Source organism: Physeter macrocephalus, chromosome 6, assembly GCF_002837175.3.
Source record: "Physeter macrocephalus isolate SW-GA chromosome 6, ASM283717v5, whole genome shotgun sequence".
NCBI lineage: Eukaryota > Metazoa > Chordata > Mammalia > Artiodactyla > Physeteridae > Physeter > Physeter macrocephalus.
In genome coordinates this window covers 97,871,543-97,886,379 of record NC_041219.1, presented here as the reverse complement: position 1 = coordinate 97,886,379, position 14,837 = coordinate 97,871,543, and the positions used below count along the sequence as shown (strand labels likewise).

The window sequence follows — 14,837 nt, the reverse complement described above, 5'->3', positions numbered from 1 at the left end:
CAGATGATCGTTAGCAGTTTTTAACAATAAAGTATTTTTAAATAAAGGATTGCACATTATTTTTAGACATAGTGCTATTGCACATTAATAGACTGCAGTATTGTAAACATAACTTTTATATGCACTGGGAAACCAAAAAATTTGTATGACTCACTTTATTGCGATACTTGCTTTATTGAGGTGATCTGGCACCAAATCTGCAATATCTCCAAGGTATGCCTGTAGTCGCTCTCCTGGATCACATGCAACTATGACATATACTTAAAGAGGTTTACTTAACCTTAGTTATTAAAAATCCAAATAAACAAAGCAAAATGACAGGGCCAGAAACCACAAATATTGTCAAGTACAGGTTTGGAACAATAATCTTAGAAGATGGGATTCCACAGGCCTCGTAAACCCACCTAGGAATGGGCACATGACAGCGTTCTTCTCTTGGAAGATCTGCTCATTACTGTCATGTCTCATGAAGGTAGGCCAGGCCACTCACCTGGGGCCTGCAATTCGTTCCCCCTCCCCCCAGCCACGTCACTGTGTTCGTGGAGAGGAAATCCTGCTGTTGAAGCCTCAACCCCCTACTTGGCAGTGGACCTCTCTGATCCTTGTAGATTGTGCTCCCTCAGTGGGCTGGGCCAGCCAGCAGTCAGCTCATTTCAACTCTGTTCAAACTCATGGCCCTTCATTTTATGTGTCTTCCTGGTTTGCGTCAAAACCTGTCTATAGTTCAATATCCAGCTGATTTTTCGTACCAAGCCAGGTACTTGTTCCTGACCCCTTTTAATCTGCTGTATCAATGTGCAGTAACACAAGTATGGAGAAAGATCATGACAGGGAAACCCAGAGCCCGATTCTTTCTGTTCTGCCCACTCTCCCCACAGGCTGCTTAATACATGGTAAGCATTTTTCCTTGCTGTATCTTGGACCTTCTCTTTATCATTACTATATTGTTAGAGCACTTCTAATCACCTCAGCCCTAAACTTATATTAAAAATTTTAAATAACAGTAATTGTCACCACTGCTGCCACCATCACCAAACTTTTCCTTCCCCAGAGCAATTATGTTTGAGAAGAAAATCATTCCCTCTCATATGATTTTAGTTCTCTCTTTGTCTTTTCCTTTTTAATGGATCTTCCTGTTAATGTTACACTTAGAAACTTTATGAGAAACAAAATATAAGGTTTAACTTGGAAATTTTAGAGAAACAAAAGACCATGTGTTTGTTAAACTTTTGTGAATTTTTATACTAACTCTTACTGTGGTGCATTAACCCCGTGTGTGCATGTGAGCGTGGGTTCATTACTGTTGTCTCAGGGAAGATGGTAATAGGAGCAAACCTTTCGTGGCATGAACAGAGTGCTTGTCTCATGCTTAGCCCTTTGCATAGGTTGATTATCTCATTTAACCCTCATGACCCTCTGACATGAGTCCTATTATTGTTCCTGGTTTACAGATAAGGAAACTAAATAAGGCTTAGGGACCATTAAAAATGTCTCTAGGGTCACATAAGACACAAACCCAACCTTCCTGAGAACACAGCCCCTGGCCAGGTACCATCACAGCTGGAGCGCAAAGGTAGAAACAATTCGGTTACTGGCAAGTACCACAGCACTGTGTCTGTCTACATTTTCAAAGGTAAACATGGGATGGAAACTTTCAACTTCAAATAATTTGGAGAGATTCAACTTTAACTCAGTCAAATGGGTATGTATATATTATATCCTGTTAGTAGCAACGGTTAATTCTGGGTCTTATGACAGTTACACTGTTGACTGAGATGGATGCTGACTGATGGCTTTCACCCCGCCAACATTCACAGAAATACAACAGTCTTTGGGTAAACAAAAATGTTATTCTCTGGTTATACCTATCATCTGACAGAAATTATGAAACATGCTCTACTCAGACTTTTCGGAAAGTAAAAAAGAAAGTATATGTTTCTGTGTACTTTGTGGTATATAGTCAGACCTAATTTTTAAATTTCTCGTGTTTTTGATCTATGGATCTTTTAAATGCAGACTTATCTGAAAAAGTATCTCTAAATATAGTTTTTAGACAAATGCATCATATTTTCCCAATTATTTTAACATTGTAACTTGTAATCTCTAAGGGAAAGGTATTCTTATTTTTTATTCATTTATTCATGCATCTGGCAATAATTTATTGAATGTTTACCAAATATCAAACTGGTGTCACTACTTAATAGCTGTGTGGCGCTCAAGATTCACTTTCTGGGGCTCAGTTTTCATTTCTGTAAATTGTGACGAGAAAAATAATGCCTACCTCAAAGAGTTGTTTAAGGGTAAAATGAGGTAACCCATGTAAGTAACATAGAGAAGAGCTGGCATGTTGCAGTTGCACCAAGTGTTTTAGCTGTTTTAGTGGTGAACGTGAGAATGGGCATGAATAAATGTAAATTTTAGCCTCCAGAAGCACACATTTTGCCAGGAGAAACAGGGCTGTAAACAATAACCATAAAGCATTGTATCAGTTTCAACAGGAGATCTAGTTCAAGGTACAGTGATAGTGCAAGGCACAAGTGGTTAACTGAGCTATGGGTCGTCAGGACTTCCTTCATAGAGGAGGTGACTCTGGAATGACATCTTAAAGGAGAAGTTTGAGGTTTGAGTAAATAAATAAATAAGTGGGAGGAGACATTTCAGGCAAAACGTGCTAAGGTAGAAAATGACTTGTCTCATTCCGATAACTGCAAGAAGTTCCGTGCGGTCTAAGTGACAGATGGAGGATGGAGGATTCTTTGGTTATGTTTTTCAATTCTGGCTGTATATTAGATAACATGTAGGGCTTAAGGGATATATCACCTGGGGTTGTGTCCTTTACAGTTGTATTTTAGTAGGTGTGGAGCAGGGGCTCTCAACGTGGCCACATGTTTGAAGCTCCTGGAGGACTTTCAAATGTATGGGTAGCAGGACCCCATGCCCAGGATTCTGATTTAACTAGTTTGGGTGCAGCCCAGACACCGAGGTTATTTAAATGATCCCCAGGTGATTCCCATCTCTTCATCATATAGTGTCATTGCCTCTATAAATCAGTTATAAGATGGGCAGCTCAGATTTTGGTATTGTCTCATATTGGGGAAAAGGTTATTTGCAGAAAAACTTTTAACAAGATGATTAGCATTTACTCTAGATTTTGAGAGTATTAGCCTGTGATATAAACAAAAAGTTATGAGAGTGAGTAAATATGAATAGCATTTAGACTTATGTTCAAATAAAAAGAGCAAATGTCTATTTTAAATTAATCTTTCTCAGTGGTGCACATTCTAGGCACTGCAGTGGATTCTGGAGATAGATATATATGATGACTATTGGCTGTCTAGATTCTGTTAAACTTGGGCTATGAAGTCAGAGTGTCTTAGTTTGAATCCTTGCTCTACCACTTACTAGCCAGGGCTGGAGAAATTACCTAATTCCTTTCCTTGGTTAAACAGTAGTACCGAATAATAGTATCTGTTGTAGGGGATTGTTGTGAAAATTAGATGAGTAATTCATATAAAGTGTTTAGCACATGCCTGGCACATTCCTTAGCTGTCTTTGCTTTCCTGGACTCTCTTCTCTGTCTTCTTAACACAGGGGGCCCCCTTCTTAACACAGAAGGCTCTGTTTGCCTTCCCTTTCCCTGTCCTCTGAAGGGCACTCAGAAAACTCATCTTGTTTGTTTGCTCTCTCTCAGAGATCACTGTCTTGTGTTCCTGGTGTCCAGAGTTTCATCCATGTTGTCTAGTTATTTCATTGTTTTATGCAGAATGGTAAGTCTAGTCCGTGTTATTCTATCTTACCTAGAAGTAGAAGTGATATGTTTAAATAAACGACTTATTTGAACAGCCTAATACAACAATGTACATTTAGGATTTTAGTTAGTACTTAACATTTGTAGTCTTTGAGGGGCATCAATGCTAAACAGGGTATCCGTGTAGTACAGTAGCATGGTCCATACCCACCATAGATCATTCACAGTATTAGATCAGGTGACAACACTGTCCTTTTGTAAACAGGCAGGAAATGTTTCTATTTCTAGACTTCTAGTGACAAGTAACATTAAAAGTGTTCATTTTCATCCCAAATTAAATTCAGTGGTGAATACATTGAGTAGCTTGAAATGTTATTGTTCCTGTTACTGCTATGGTGACCAGTATACTGAAATATAAGGCAAAATTTTTTGAAGAAATTGCAGTTGCTTTTCCAGGGAAGTCCTCAGTGATAAGAATACACATAGAGTAGCTTGGAGGATCTTATGGTTTAGATTGATAGTTAAATGTTATGTTGGTAGCTTACGTCTTGATGCCTTCAGTCCCCCTCCCCTCCCCATTTTGGTTGAAAGACTCCATGATGTTTTAAATTAAGATTTGATTTGCAAAATGTAAGGTTGTGAGTTGAAAGCAGCAAATGCTATTGAGCAGGTCAAAGGATCTGTTTCTAATAAATTAGTGGAAATAATAACACTCTGGCAACAAAGAGATATATCTATATCTAGATTTAGATGTGCTCGAGTGTTATATATACATACTGTATTGTAAATTCTGCGTCTTTGTTTTCTTTTTCTACTTAATATTTCAGGGACATCTTTCTGTGTCAACTATCAGTTTTAACAGTTACATAATATTTCAGTAATTTACTTAACCACATCTTGATGTATATTTAATTTTTTCTAACTTTTTGATATATTGAAAGGCTTTAATAATAGACTTACAAATTAAAAATTTCCCATTTATGAAACTAATTTTTAAACATTAAATTTCTGAAAATCATATTGCTGGGTAGGCATATTTTGAATTTTGAAATACTAATTGCCTTCTAGAAAAGTTTATCAATTAAATTCCCTCAAAACTTAAATCAGAGCACCTATTTCCCATTCTGGGTTTGTTATTGTTTTTAATCTTCATGAAGTTAATAGTCAAAAAGTGATAATTTAATGTTTTTATTTTTCAGATATTTATATATAGAACATAGTTGGTTTTCCTTAGATTGTTGACTATTATAGGTAATGTTGAAATTACTTTTTTTTTCCTGAAGTGATTAAAAATGATTTATCTCTATTGCAAAATGAAAGGTTTTATTTTTCTTTAAGAGAATTTCAGGCATGAACTTACACCTGAGAGAGACGGCTTTTATTCGTTTTATTCGAGGTTTTCTATTTAGTGTTCAGTTGGGTTCAAGGAGCAGAGTCACAATTCTTGGAATGATAAGGCCATTAACATTGCAGCCAGGTTAAAGTGACTTAGAGTGAAGTCTAGAAATCTCCCTCCCATCTCCTCCTCTGTTTGAAACACTGCTCTGGGAATAGTTATTATTAAGAATGATGTAGACTTTTCCCCCCCTTAGCCTTTATTTATTTAATTATGAAATATCACTTAATAATTTATTATTGAATGTTTATCCTTATTATTCTTCAAGATCGACCTTGGGGTGAAATGTCCTGGGACAGGGCTGCTAATTGACTTAAGATGTCTTCTTATAGAGATGATGTGGCCTGTTTAGAACTCATCTTCCTGTCTCTTCATCAGCACATATGCCTAAGTATATACCTCCCTGGGTGTATAAGTTCTGGGGTTGGGCATATTTATTAATATGTCTGCTTACTTTCAGGGTTTCGTGCTCCTGAGGTTGCCAGAGGAAATGTTATTTATAACCAACAGGCTGATGTTTATTCATTTGGTTTGCTACTCTATGATATTTTGACAACTGGAGGTAGAATAGCAGAGGGTTTGAAGTTCCCAAATGAGTTTGATGAATTGGCAATACAAGGAAAATTACCTGGTAAGTTTTATTTTATCTACAATAAAGATTATTATTATTTTTTAATAGTAGCAGCTTCATTTCCAAGTTATTTAATTGTAGTTGTATAGTAATTCATTTCACAGCTGAAAATTTTTTGAGTGCATGAATATTCTTAAATTCTGTGACATATTAATAAAATCATATGAGAAAGATAGAAGTTATAGGGCTTCTTTTTAATATTCCAAATATTGATATATTTGGTATTATATTTAGAAGAATACTCAGAAAAGGAAATACTATTAAAACTCCAGGTTTAGTGACTTTTCTTCTCGTAAGGAGTTACTAAGTGTCCATTAGCTTGGGGTATTTTCATTTTCTTGGAGTGAAGTAATTTCTATGCAGGAATGGAAGCTTGAATTATTTACAATAATAATTTTTAGTAGTAAATATTAGTAAGAATTAGTAACTGAGTATTTAATGAGATCAAATCTCATTTTGAATGGTTGCCTCATGCTTTAAAGAAACTCTAGGGCTTTGTCATTCATTCCTAACTCTTTAGTTCTCATTCTAAAGTATTCTTTTAAATATATTTAGTTGTTTCTCATATTTTCTGCTTTTCTTTTCATTTAAGAAAAGTTTTGAGTGTATACTATGTTCCATCTACAGGGAATACAGCTTTAACTATCTCCTTCTGGGGGATCTTTAAAGATTCCCAACAGAAGGAAATCTATTATTACACGACTAAACTTTGTGCACAATCTAGGTCATCTCCCTCGTTTTATCAGTTAGTTTTCCAGTGAAAGTTTTCAGGTCTGTATTCTACACCAATCAGAAAAATGGCATACCTCTAATAAAAAAAACAACTGTGCACAAAGTGACTGTGGGGGTCACTTTGGATTAAATGGATTAAATGCTTGTCTACATTGAATATTAAAATAAAAAGTATTTGCAAAGAAGTCTATTATATGAACAAAAGTGTTTTCAAAATCTATTTGAAATGAAGGTATGAAAGGAAAATCTATTCAATTGGTATTTGTGTCTCTTTTTATACTGTAAAAATTAAGAACTCATTCTTGATGGCTCTAGTGGAGACAGTTAACAAAATTAGCTTTAAGAGTGATAAGCAGATTCATGATATATATGGGATTATAGAGATCAGTGGTTCCTTTGCAATGTCTGGACCTCTCATACACATTGAGAAGAAATAAAATAATTGTTCTGATTTGTCCAGTGTTTAAGCGTGATATGTTTTTTAATGTTTTAGATCCAGTTAAAGAATATGGTTGTGCCCCATGGCCTATGGTTGAGAAGTTAATTAAAAAATGTTTGAAAGAAAATCCTCAAGAAAGACCTACTTCTGCCCAGGTATTTGTGTAGTCAAAATTTTTCAATATTTTGTTCAGAACATCAAAAAATATATATGTAATATTCAAATATATATACTAAAACATATAAACACACACACACAGTTTAAAACGGTTATAAAGCAAAACTCCTCTATCCCGTCACTACCCCAGGCACAAAATAAAGGGCCAACACCCCAGAAACGCACATATGCCTCTTTCTGATTGCATCACCTTTTTTTCCCTATAGATGTAGCCAGTCTCCTGACTTTCATGATAATCATTGTTTTTTTTTCTTTTTATGATTTTACTACCCAATTTAGTTTTCCTGTATTCATAATTTATTTAAAATGGAATCATAGTCACGTGCTGTTCTGATTTTTTTCAGTTGTTCTCCCAACATTATATTGTAAGCTTCATTCATGTTGTTGAACATAGCTGTTGATTACTTTCCCTACTATTCCATTCTATTGTTTGAATGCACAACAATGTATTTACCCGTGATCATATCAGTGGGTATTGGTATTGTTTTTAGTTTTTTGCTATTATAAATAGTACTGTTATGAGTGTGGTCTACATGTCGCCTAGTGCAAATTGTATCAGAATCGCTTTGTGGTATCTAACCAGGAGTTGAATTGCAGAATCATGGGATATGGGAATATCTAAATCATTTCCTAAAGAAGTTGTACCAGCTTAACAGTTCCATCACCTGTATATTAGGGTAGCTGTTTTTTTAAATATATTCTCCCTAAATGTTGTGCTATCTGACTTCTTAATTTTTTCCAAATAGATTCAGTCTTGTGTATTGATTTACATTTTCCTAATTACTAATAAAGATGAGCATCTCTTTATATATTCATTGGTCATATATATGTTTCCTCTTCTGGAAAATGCCTGTTCATTATTTGGCCATTTTTCTATTGAGTTGTTTGTATAAAAATAAAATTTTAAAAGCACTTCTTTATACATTGTATACTAAAACTTTGTTGGTTATATATGTTGCAAATTTCTTTTCCCAGTTCATGGTTTGCATTTTTATTTCCTAACGAGTGCCTTTTGATTAACAGAATTTCTTAATTTTAATAGAGATAAATTTAACAATACTTCTTTTATGGTTATTAATTTTAGGGTCCTGTTTTAAAAGGTCCTTATCTCTCTCAGAGTCACAAAAATATTTACCTATGGTTTCTTCAAAATGTTTAAAAGTTTTGCTCTTAATAGTTAAGTTCTGAATCCACCAGGAAATGACATTTTTATCTAGATCCAATTTCCTTTTTTCCATATGGGTACCCAATTTTTCCAGCTTCATCTATAAAATTGTTTCTTCCTTTGTCTTCTGCTGATCTTTTAATTTTCCGTTTCCACTCTGTAATATACACTCAAAGATAAACACACACACATTCCCTTCCATTGGTCAGTTTAGCTGTTCTTCCTCCAGTACAATCCTGTCTTAGTTCCTTAAGCTTTATAATAGTCTCTTTCCCCCCTTATTTTTATCCTTTAGGAATGCTTTAGCTGTTCTTCAGTCTAGGTTTTCCATATAAATTTTTAAATCATTTTGTCAACTTTTATGAAAAATCCTATTGTGCTTTGGATTAGACTTGCATTGAATCTGTAGACAGTATCCTTATGATATATTGTCTCTCTATTCTTTTTTTTTTTTTTTTTTTTCGTGGTACGCGGGCCTCTCACTTTTGTGGCATCTCCTGTTGCGGAGCACAGGCCCCGGACGCGCAGGCTCAGCGGCCATGGCTCACGAGCCTAGCCGCTCTGCGGCATGTGGGATCTTTCCAGACCGGGGCATGAACCCATGTCCCCTGCATTGGCAGGCGGACTCTCAACCACTGCGCCACCAGGGAAGCCCTGTCTCTCTATTCTTGACTATGGGTTATCTCTGTATTTAGGTCTTCTTAAGCGTCTTTGAATAAAGTTTTATAATTTTGCATATAGGTCTTGCACATCTTTTTCTGGATTATCTTGCTATAAATTGCTTTACACTCAATTCCTGGCTTGAGATGTTTTTGAATCACCCAGGTGATGAGAATCTGGTCTACAAATCTTGAGAGCAAACTTATTAATTAATAAACAGTTTCTCAGGGTTCTTTTGCTCTCTCCCCCTGTGTCTGTAAAGTCCCAAGGCAACTTTCCTTATAAACCAGTGAGAGTGGGAGTGTGGAGTGGCTTTATTTCTGGTTCTCATTTATTCTAAATATGCAGTCCTTTTGGGATCCCAGTTTTATGGGAACAAGACCATTAACTACATTCTCCACTTTGGGCAGTCCATAGATTTAACTCTTTCCCACTGGTCTCACAAGGCACTAAAAACCACACATCAATTTTGCTTCAATAGACAAGTGTCTAAAGGGAAAATTGGGCTTCAGGGTTCATCTGACCTCTCTGGATTCAGTCTTTCATTAACATTTTGGCCTGATAATTCTATATGGTGTTGTCAGATCTTTAATGTTTTTAAGAGATTAAAAAATAATTTCTTCAGCATTTTAAGTTGTATTCAGCTGGAAGTTTTGTCCAAATAACCTCTTCCAAATATTATTGGAAACAGAACTCTTACTATGTTTTAAATGAAACAGATTTTAATAGATCAAAATAAGAGCTGTTTTATGTTGTGGACTCTCAATTTTGTATAATAATTCATTGAAAAATTTTTGTTCAATTTTAAATTTCCTACTCAGAAATAGCTGAGGACATGTATACACTGCCTTTATCAAACATCATATAATCATCTTGACTACTTGCCTTATTGGCTTTTTAATTTTGGTTGCTACCAGTGTTAATTACACAGACTTTAAAAAAAATTATCAAAGCAAAATTTTCCAGAGCTCAATTATTGTTTTACTTTTTCTTCTTTTAATTTTCACTTATACTTCACCTGTATTTTACAGATTACATAACAATCTTGAGGGGTTTTTTTTAGCACATGACAGTTTTCAGAAACTTTCACATACCCGTTTAGTCTTTAAAATACAGTGTGTACTAGGCAAGGTGAGTAAACTCATCACCTTTGTCAGATGAGTCACTGGGAGAAATGGAGCTCTCTTGGGGCCTTGTGAGTGACAGGTAAGTGGCTGTGACACGGGGCTCTAATTCCATTTTCCTGACCCCTGGTTCTGTTTCCTTACACTGGCTCTCTGCCATCTCTTTAGTTCGTTAGTGCTTGATGGAAAAATATAAAAACAGAATCTGGAGGTGATTTGTGAGTTTTGTTACCAAAATCAGATGTCTTTTCCCTTCAACTGGTAGAAGGTGTATTCTATTGTGGGCCCTAATGTTTATCTTCAACATGATGCGTCTCTGCAGTATGAAATGGAATGAAAAATATCTCCTGACTCTGCTAAATTTCTGTTCATTTGGCACTTTTGAGATTTTCTTTTCAGGTTACAATACATACCATATGTACACAAGTGCATGTATCATGCACAGTTTAAAAATAAGTAATATCTTAATATCTATAGTTTGATTGTTAATCTTGTTGCTCCAAATGGGTCACAGTTTAAATAACAGATTTAGGTTTAGTGCTATAACATTTAATACTACATTATGCATAATGATATGATCTTTCAAGAGGGCATTTTTTAACCTGATGTGTGTTATTTTGTTATTTTTTAAACTTTCTCAGGTCTTTGACATTTTGAATTCAGCTGAGTTAATCTGTCTGATGAGGTGTATATCAATACCTAAAAACTTTACTGTTGAATGCATGGTTGCTATGAATCATAACAGCAAGAATGCAAGCATTTGGCTTGGCTGTGGGCACACTGACAAAGGACAGCTCTCCTTTCTTGATTTAAATACAGAAAGATACACTTCTGCGGTAAGTCCAAATGCCATTTAAATTAGTGAAACTCCAGAAAACTCACGTTGCAAATTATTTTAAAGCATGTACCAATTGAAAATTACTTAGGGGTACTGTGTGCAGGTGCGAAGCGTCCAGCTGGGGCCGGGGGAGGACTTGGAGAACCGACATTTGGTTTTGGACACAGCTATCTGGGTTCAACCGCTGGGCAGAACCTTTTATCAGGGGCCCAGCCAAGAACCAGGCCCGTGAGATTCCCGAGGGTGTCCATGACTTTCAAGTGGACTGCAGTGACTGGTTCTTTAAAAAAAAAAAAAAGTTACTTATGAGGAAGTAAAATAAGAGGTAATACAGGAGTGTTATTAAATTAGCTTCCTGTTAGAACAAGTGTATTCACATGAAATGTAGTGTGTGTTTTGTTTTAAAATCACAGTATGTGTGTGTCTTAGGTCAGGAATGCTAGAAACACAGCCTGAAACAGAGAATCTTATATGAGTGATTCAAGGAGAGAGAAACTTTTAAGGAGGTATGAGAAGCCACATAGATCAGGGGAAGAAGCTTAGCAAAAATGTAGTGTCTGAGGAAATCTAGCCTCAGTCTTTACCAACAAGAAACTCTGGAATGTGAATAACGGCACAGATTTATCTCTTCACCAGGCAAGGGGTCTAGTATTTCATTCCCACTTATCAGTCAGTCATCAGCTGCAATTTGCCCAAGGGTAGGGGTGGCATAACCTCCCAACCATTTCTGAACAAGTCAGCTCCCATGGGCTGAAGGTAGTGAAGGGTGCAGCTCTGAGCTCTTAGTAGCCAACACTCAGAGCAGCTGGGGGTGGGTGATAGAGGAGATCTGGGCATGGCTTCTGCAAGATGGGTCAATAAATTATATTGGGAAATATAAGGTAACTTTCTAGACTTAAAAAACCTTATATTTTGACTGTTACCTTGAAAGAAATGTTGTACCTAAACATTATTCTTAAGGTTGAACAATCCTCATATTATTTTGATAGAGTGAGAAATGATACTGAGAAATAATTTTCAATTTTTAAATTTTAGTTTCAGGTGCATTCTAGGCAGGCTTCCCGTTGCGGAGCACAGGCTCCGGACGTGCAGGTTCAGCGTCCATGGCTCACGGGCCTAGCCGCTCCGCGGCATGTGGGATCTTCCCGGACCGGGGCACGAACCCGTGTACCCTGCATCGGCAGGCGGACTCTCAAGCACTGCGCCACCAGGGAAGCCCTAGGCAGGCTTTTTTTTTTTGGCCAGTTGACTCATTTATTGTTGAAAGTTAAATAAAATTGGCATTGTTTTAAAAATTAAAACCAAGAAAGTAAAAAGAGTTAAGTATGTGGATTACATAATATTTTCATTCTATGTAAGTTCTAGTCACTTAAGCTAGAACCAAGTCCTTTAGAGTGTGTTTTCTTTTCTTAATAGGAAGTTACTGATAGTAGAATATTGTGCCTAGCCTTGGTGCATCTTCCTGTTGAAAAGGAAAGCTGGATTGTATCTGGAACACAGTCTGGCATGCTCCTCGTCATCAATACTGAAGATGAGAGAAAGAGGCATACTCTTGAAACGATGACTGATTCTGTTACTTGCTTGTATTGCAGTTCCTTTTCCAAGCAAAGGTAAGGTAGTGATTTTGACCACTGGGGAAAAATTACATATCTTTTAGATGACTTAATTGTGTGCAAAATTGTTACAGTATCAACAAAAGTTGCTCATTTTTAACATTTTTCCATTGGTTGCATATATTAAAGGGAACTATAGGAGGCCACGAAGATATTTGTATTTTTCTATATACAGATCAAGCTGAGACAGTTAAAAAATAGGTCAGTCATTTCTTCAGGCTTCCAGCCTTGCTCCTGGTTTTATCTCAACTATGGCTCTAACTCTTCACCACTCAGCACATCAGTTCATTTTTGTAAGGCCTCTTCAAAAATGAGTTCTCATTCATTCTTACTTTGAATACATGTATATCAATAAACTGTTATATGCCAGTCTAAAGCATATCACTTAACTAACTACCAAATTGGAAAAAAACTTCAGTAGATGAATTCAGAAGTTGTCAGTAGGTGAAATGGCTTAACCATTATCAGTCGAAAGGATTTTATCTCAGGAATTTATTGAAATGGCAGAATTTCAGGTGTAATTTCAGCTGTAATATTTGGAGCAGTATGATTTCCAGGAGCCATTTAGATTATGCACCATATACTTCTCTGGTTTAAGTCAGTACTGGAAAATAAAAAGTATTAGAAAAATGTGAAGTCCAAGTTTTTGGTGGCTAAAATATAAACTCCACTGGCAATTTTGGAGTTGAAATTGGATACTGTTGAAGTTGAAGTTGGATACTGTCAAATAAAAATTTCGTCAGATGAAGTCAAATAGGCAATGAAGACTTTATATTTAAGATTATTGCAATAGGGGAGAGGGATTGGACTCAGCTCTGCTGAAATAAAAGGTGGGAGAGTTTTTAAACCCTGTAATGAGCTAGTGGAAAAGTACTGGAGGACATTGGGGGAGGGGGAGGGTCAGTGTGATTAGACCATCTGTGTTTGCTGATTGTTGCTTATTGAAGTTAGGCTCCTACCGTCCCACAAAGACTGGGAGAAGGGGTGCCATCCTTCCTGATGACATTTCAGAGAGGGCGACCAGATCCTTGAGAAAGACATTTTTGAGTTGTAAAACTTGAAGAAGCTCTACCTCTTAAATGGGCAGAGAAAGAAGTTGCAATTTAAGTTTTCTCAAGTAAATGCTATAAGGAAAAGGAGGTAGAGGCCAATAATCAGGAAGAAACCTATCTAAAGTTTAGTTAAGGTAGGTGGGATGTTAAGACCATCTTGGTCAATATAAGCATTATTTTTGTAACAATTTTGACATTTTTTCTTTTAGCAAGCAAAAAAATTTCCTTTTAGTGGGAACTGCTGATGGCAGCTTAGCAATTTTTGAAGATAAAACTGTTAAGGTAAATGTTGAATGCATTCTGCATCAAAATTTAAGTTCTTTGTTTTATGTTTACTCATCACCACCCTCCTTCTAACTGATTATAAACTCCCTGAGATTCTGGATCATATATTCTGCTTTTTATCTTTCTATTGCTTCAGGAAATCTTGAACACAGTAGATTCTCTATAAGTACTTACTGATTAACTGTATATTTTATATGAATGAACCAAGGCTGAATTGATAAATGAGATCTAATTTATAAGGTTAGGGATGGAAATAATTCCATTTTTATATAAGTGAAGAAGATAATTTCTTATAAATACATTGTGGAAAAAACAAGGGAAACAAGTTTTAAGTCTGGCTTGCTACCAACCTGTTCTTTTTCTTTTTCTTTTTTTTTTTTACATATTTATTGGAGTATAATAATTGCTTTACAGTGGTGTGTTAGTTTCTGCTGTATAACAAAGTGAATCAGCTATATGTATACATACATCCCCATATCTCCTCCCTCTTGCGACTCCCTTCCACCCTCCCTATCCCACCCCTCTAGGTGGACACAAAGCACCGAGCCTGATCTCCCTGTGCTATGCAGCTGCTTCCCACTAACTATATATTTTACATTTGGTAGTGTATATATGTCAGTGCCACTCTCCCACTTCGTCCCAGCTTACCCTTCTCCCTCCCTGTGTCCTCAAGTCCATTCTCTATGTCTGTGTCTTTATTCCTGTCCTGCCCCTAGGTTCTTCAGAACCATTTTTTTTCCTTTTTAGACTCCATATATATGTGTTAGCATATGGTATTTATTTTTCTCTTTCTGACTTACTTCACTCTGTATGACAGTCTCTAGGTCCATCCACCTCGCTACAAATAACTCAATTTCATTTCTTTTTATGGCTGAGTAATATTCCATTATATATATGTGCCACATCTTCTTTATCCATTCATCTGTTGATGGACACCTAGGTTGCTTCCATGTCCTGGCTCTTGTAAATAGTGCTGC

The 14,837-nt window shown here is 36.2% G+C and overlaps 1 protein-coding gene across 7 annotated transcripts in view; it reads left to right on the top strand.

Annotated features, from left to right (window-relative positions):
• Nucleotides 1-14,837, top strand: part of LRRK2 (leucine rich repeat kinase 2) — a 172,505-nt gene that overhangs the window by 139,281 nt on the left and 18,387 nt on the right. For 3 of the 7 annotated variants that reach the window (XM_024122804.3, XM_055085694.1, XM_024122803.3), the window contains 5 exons: nucleotides 5,605-5,775; nucleotides 7,001-7,101; nucleotides 10,714-10,908; nucleotides 12,327-12,520; nucleotides 13,785-13,857. In XM_024122804.3, the coding sequence (XP_023978572.2) occupies nucleotides 5,605-5,775; nucleotides 7,001-7,101; nucleotides 10,714-10,908; nucleotides 12,327-12,520; nucleotides 13,785-13,857 (734 nt within the window). Of the gene's footprint in view, nucleotides 1-5,604; nucleotides 5,776-7,000; nucleotides 7,102-10,713; nucleotides 10,909-12,326; nucleotides 12,521-13,470; nucleotides 13,878-14,837 lie in introns of those variants that run through there. The other 4 variants (XR_008617710.1, XM_055085695.1, XM_055085697.1 and 1 more) reach the window with 4 other exon arrangements.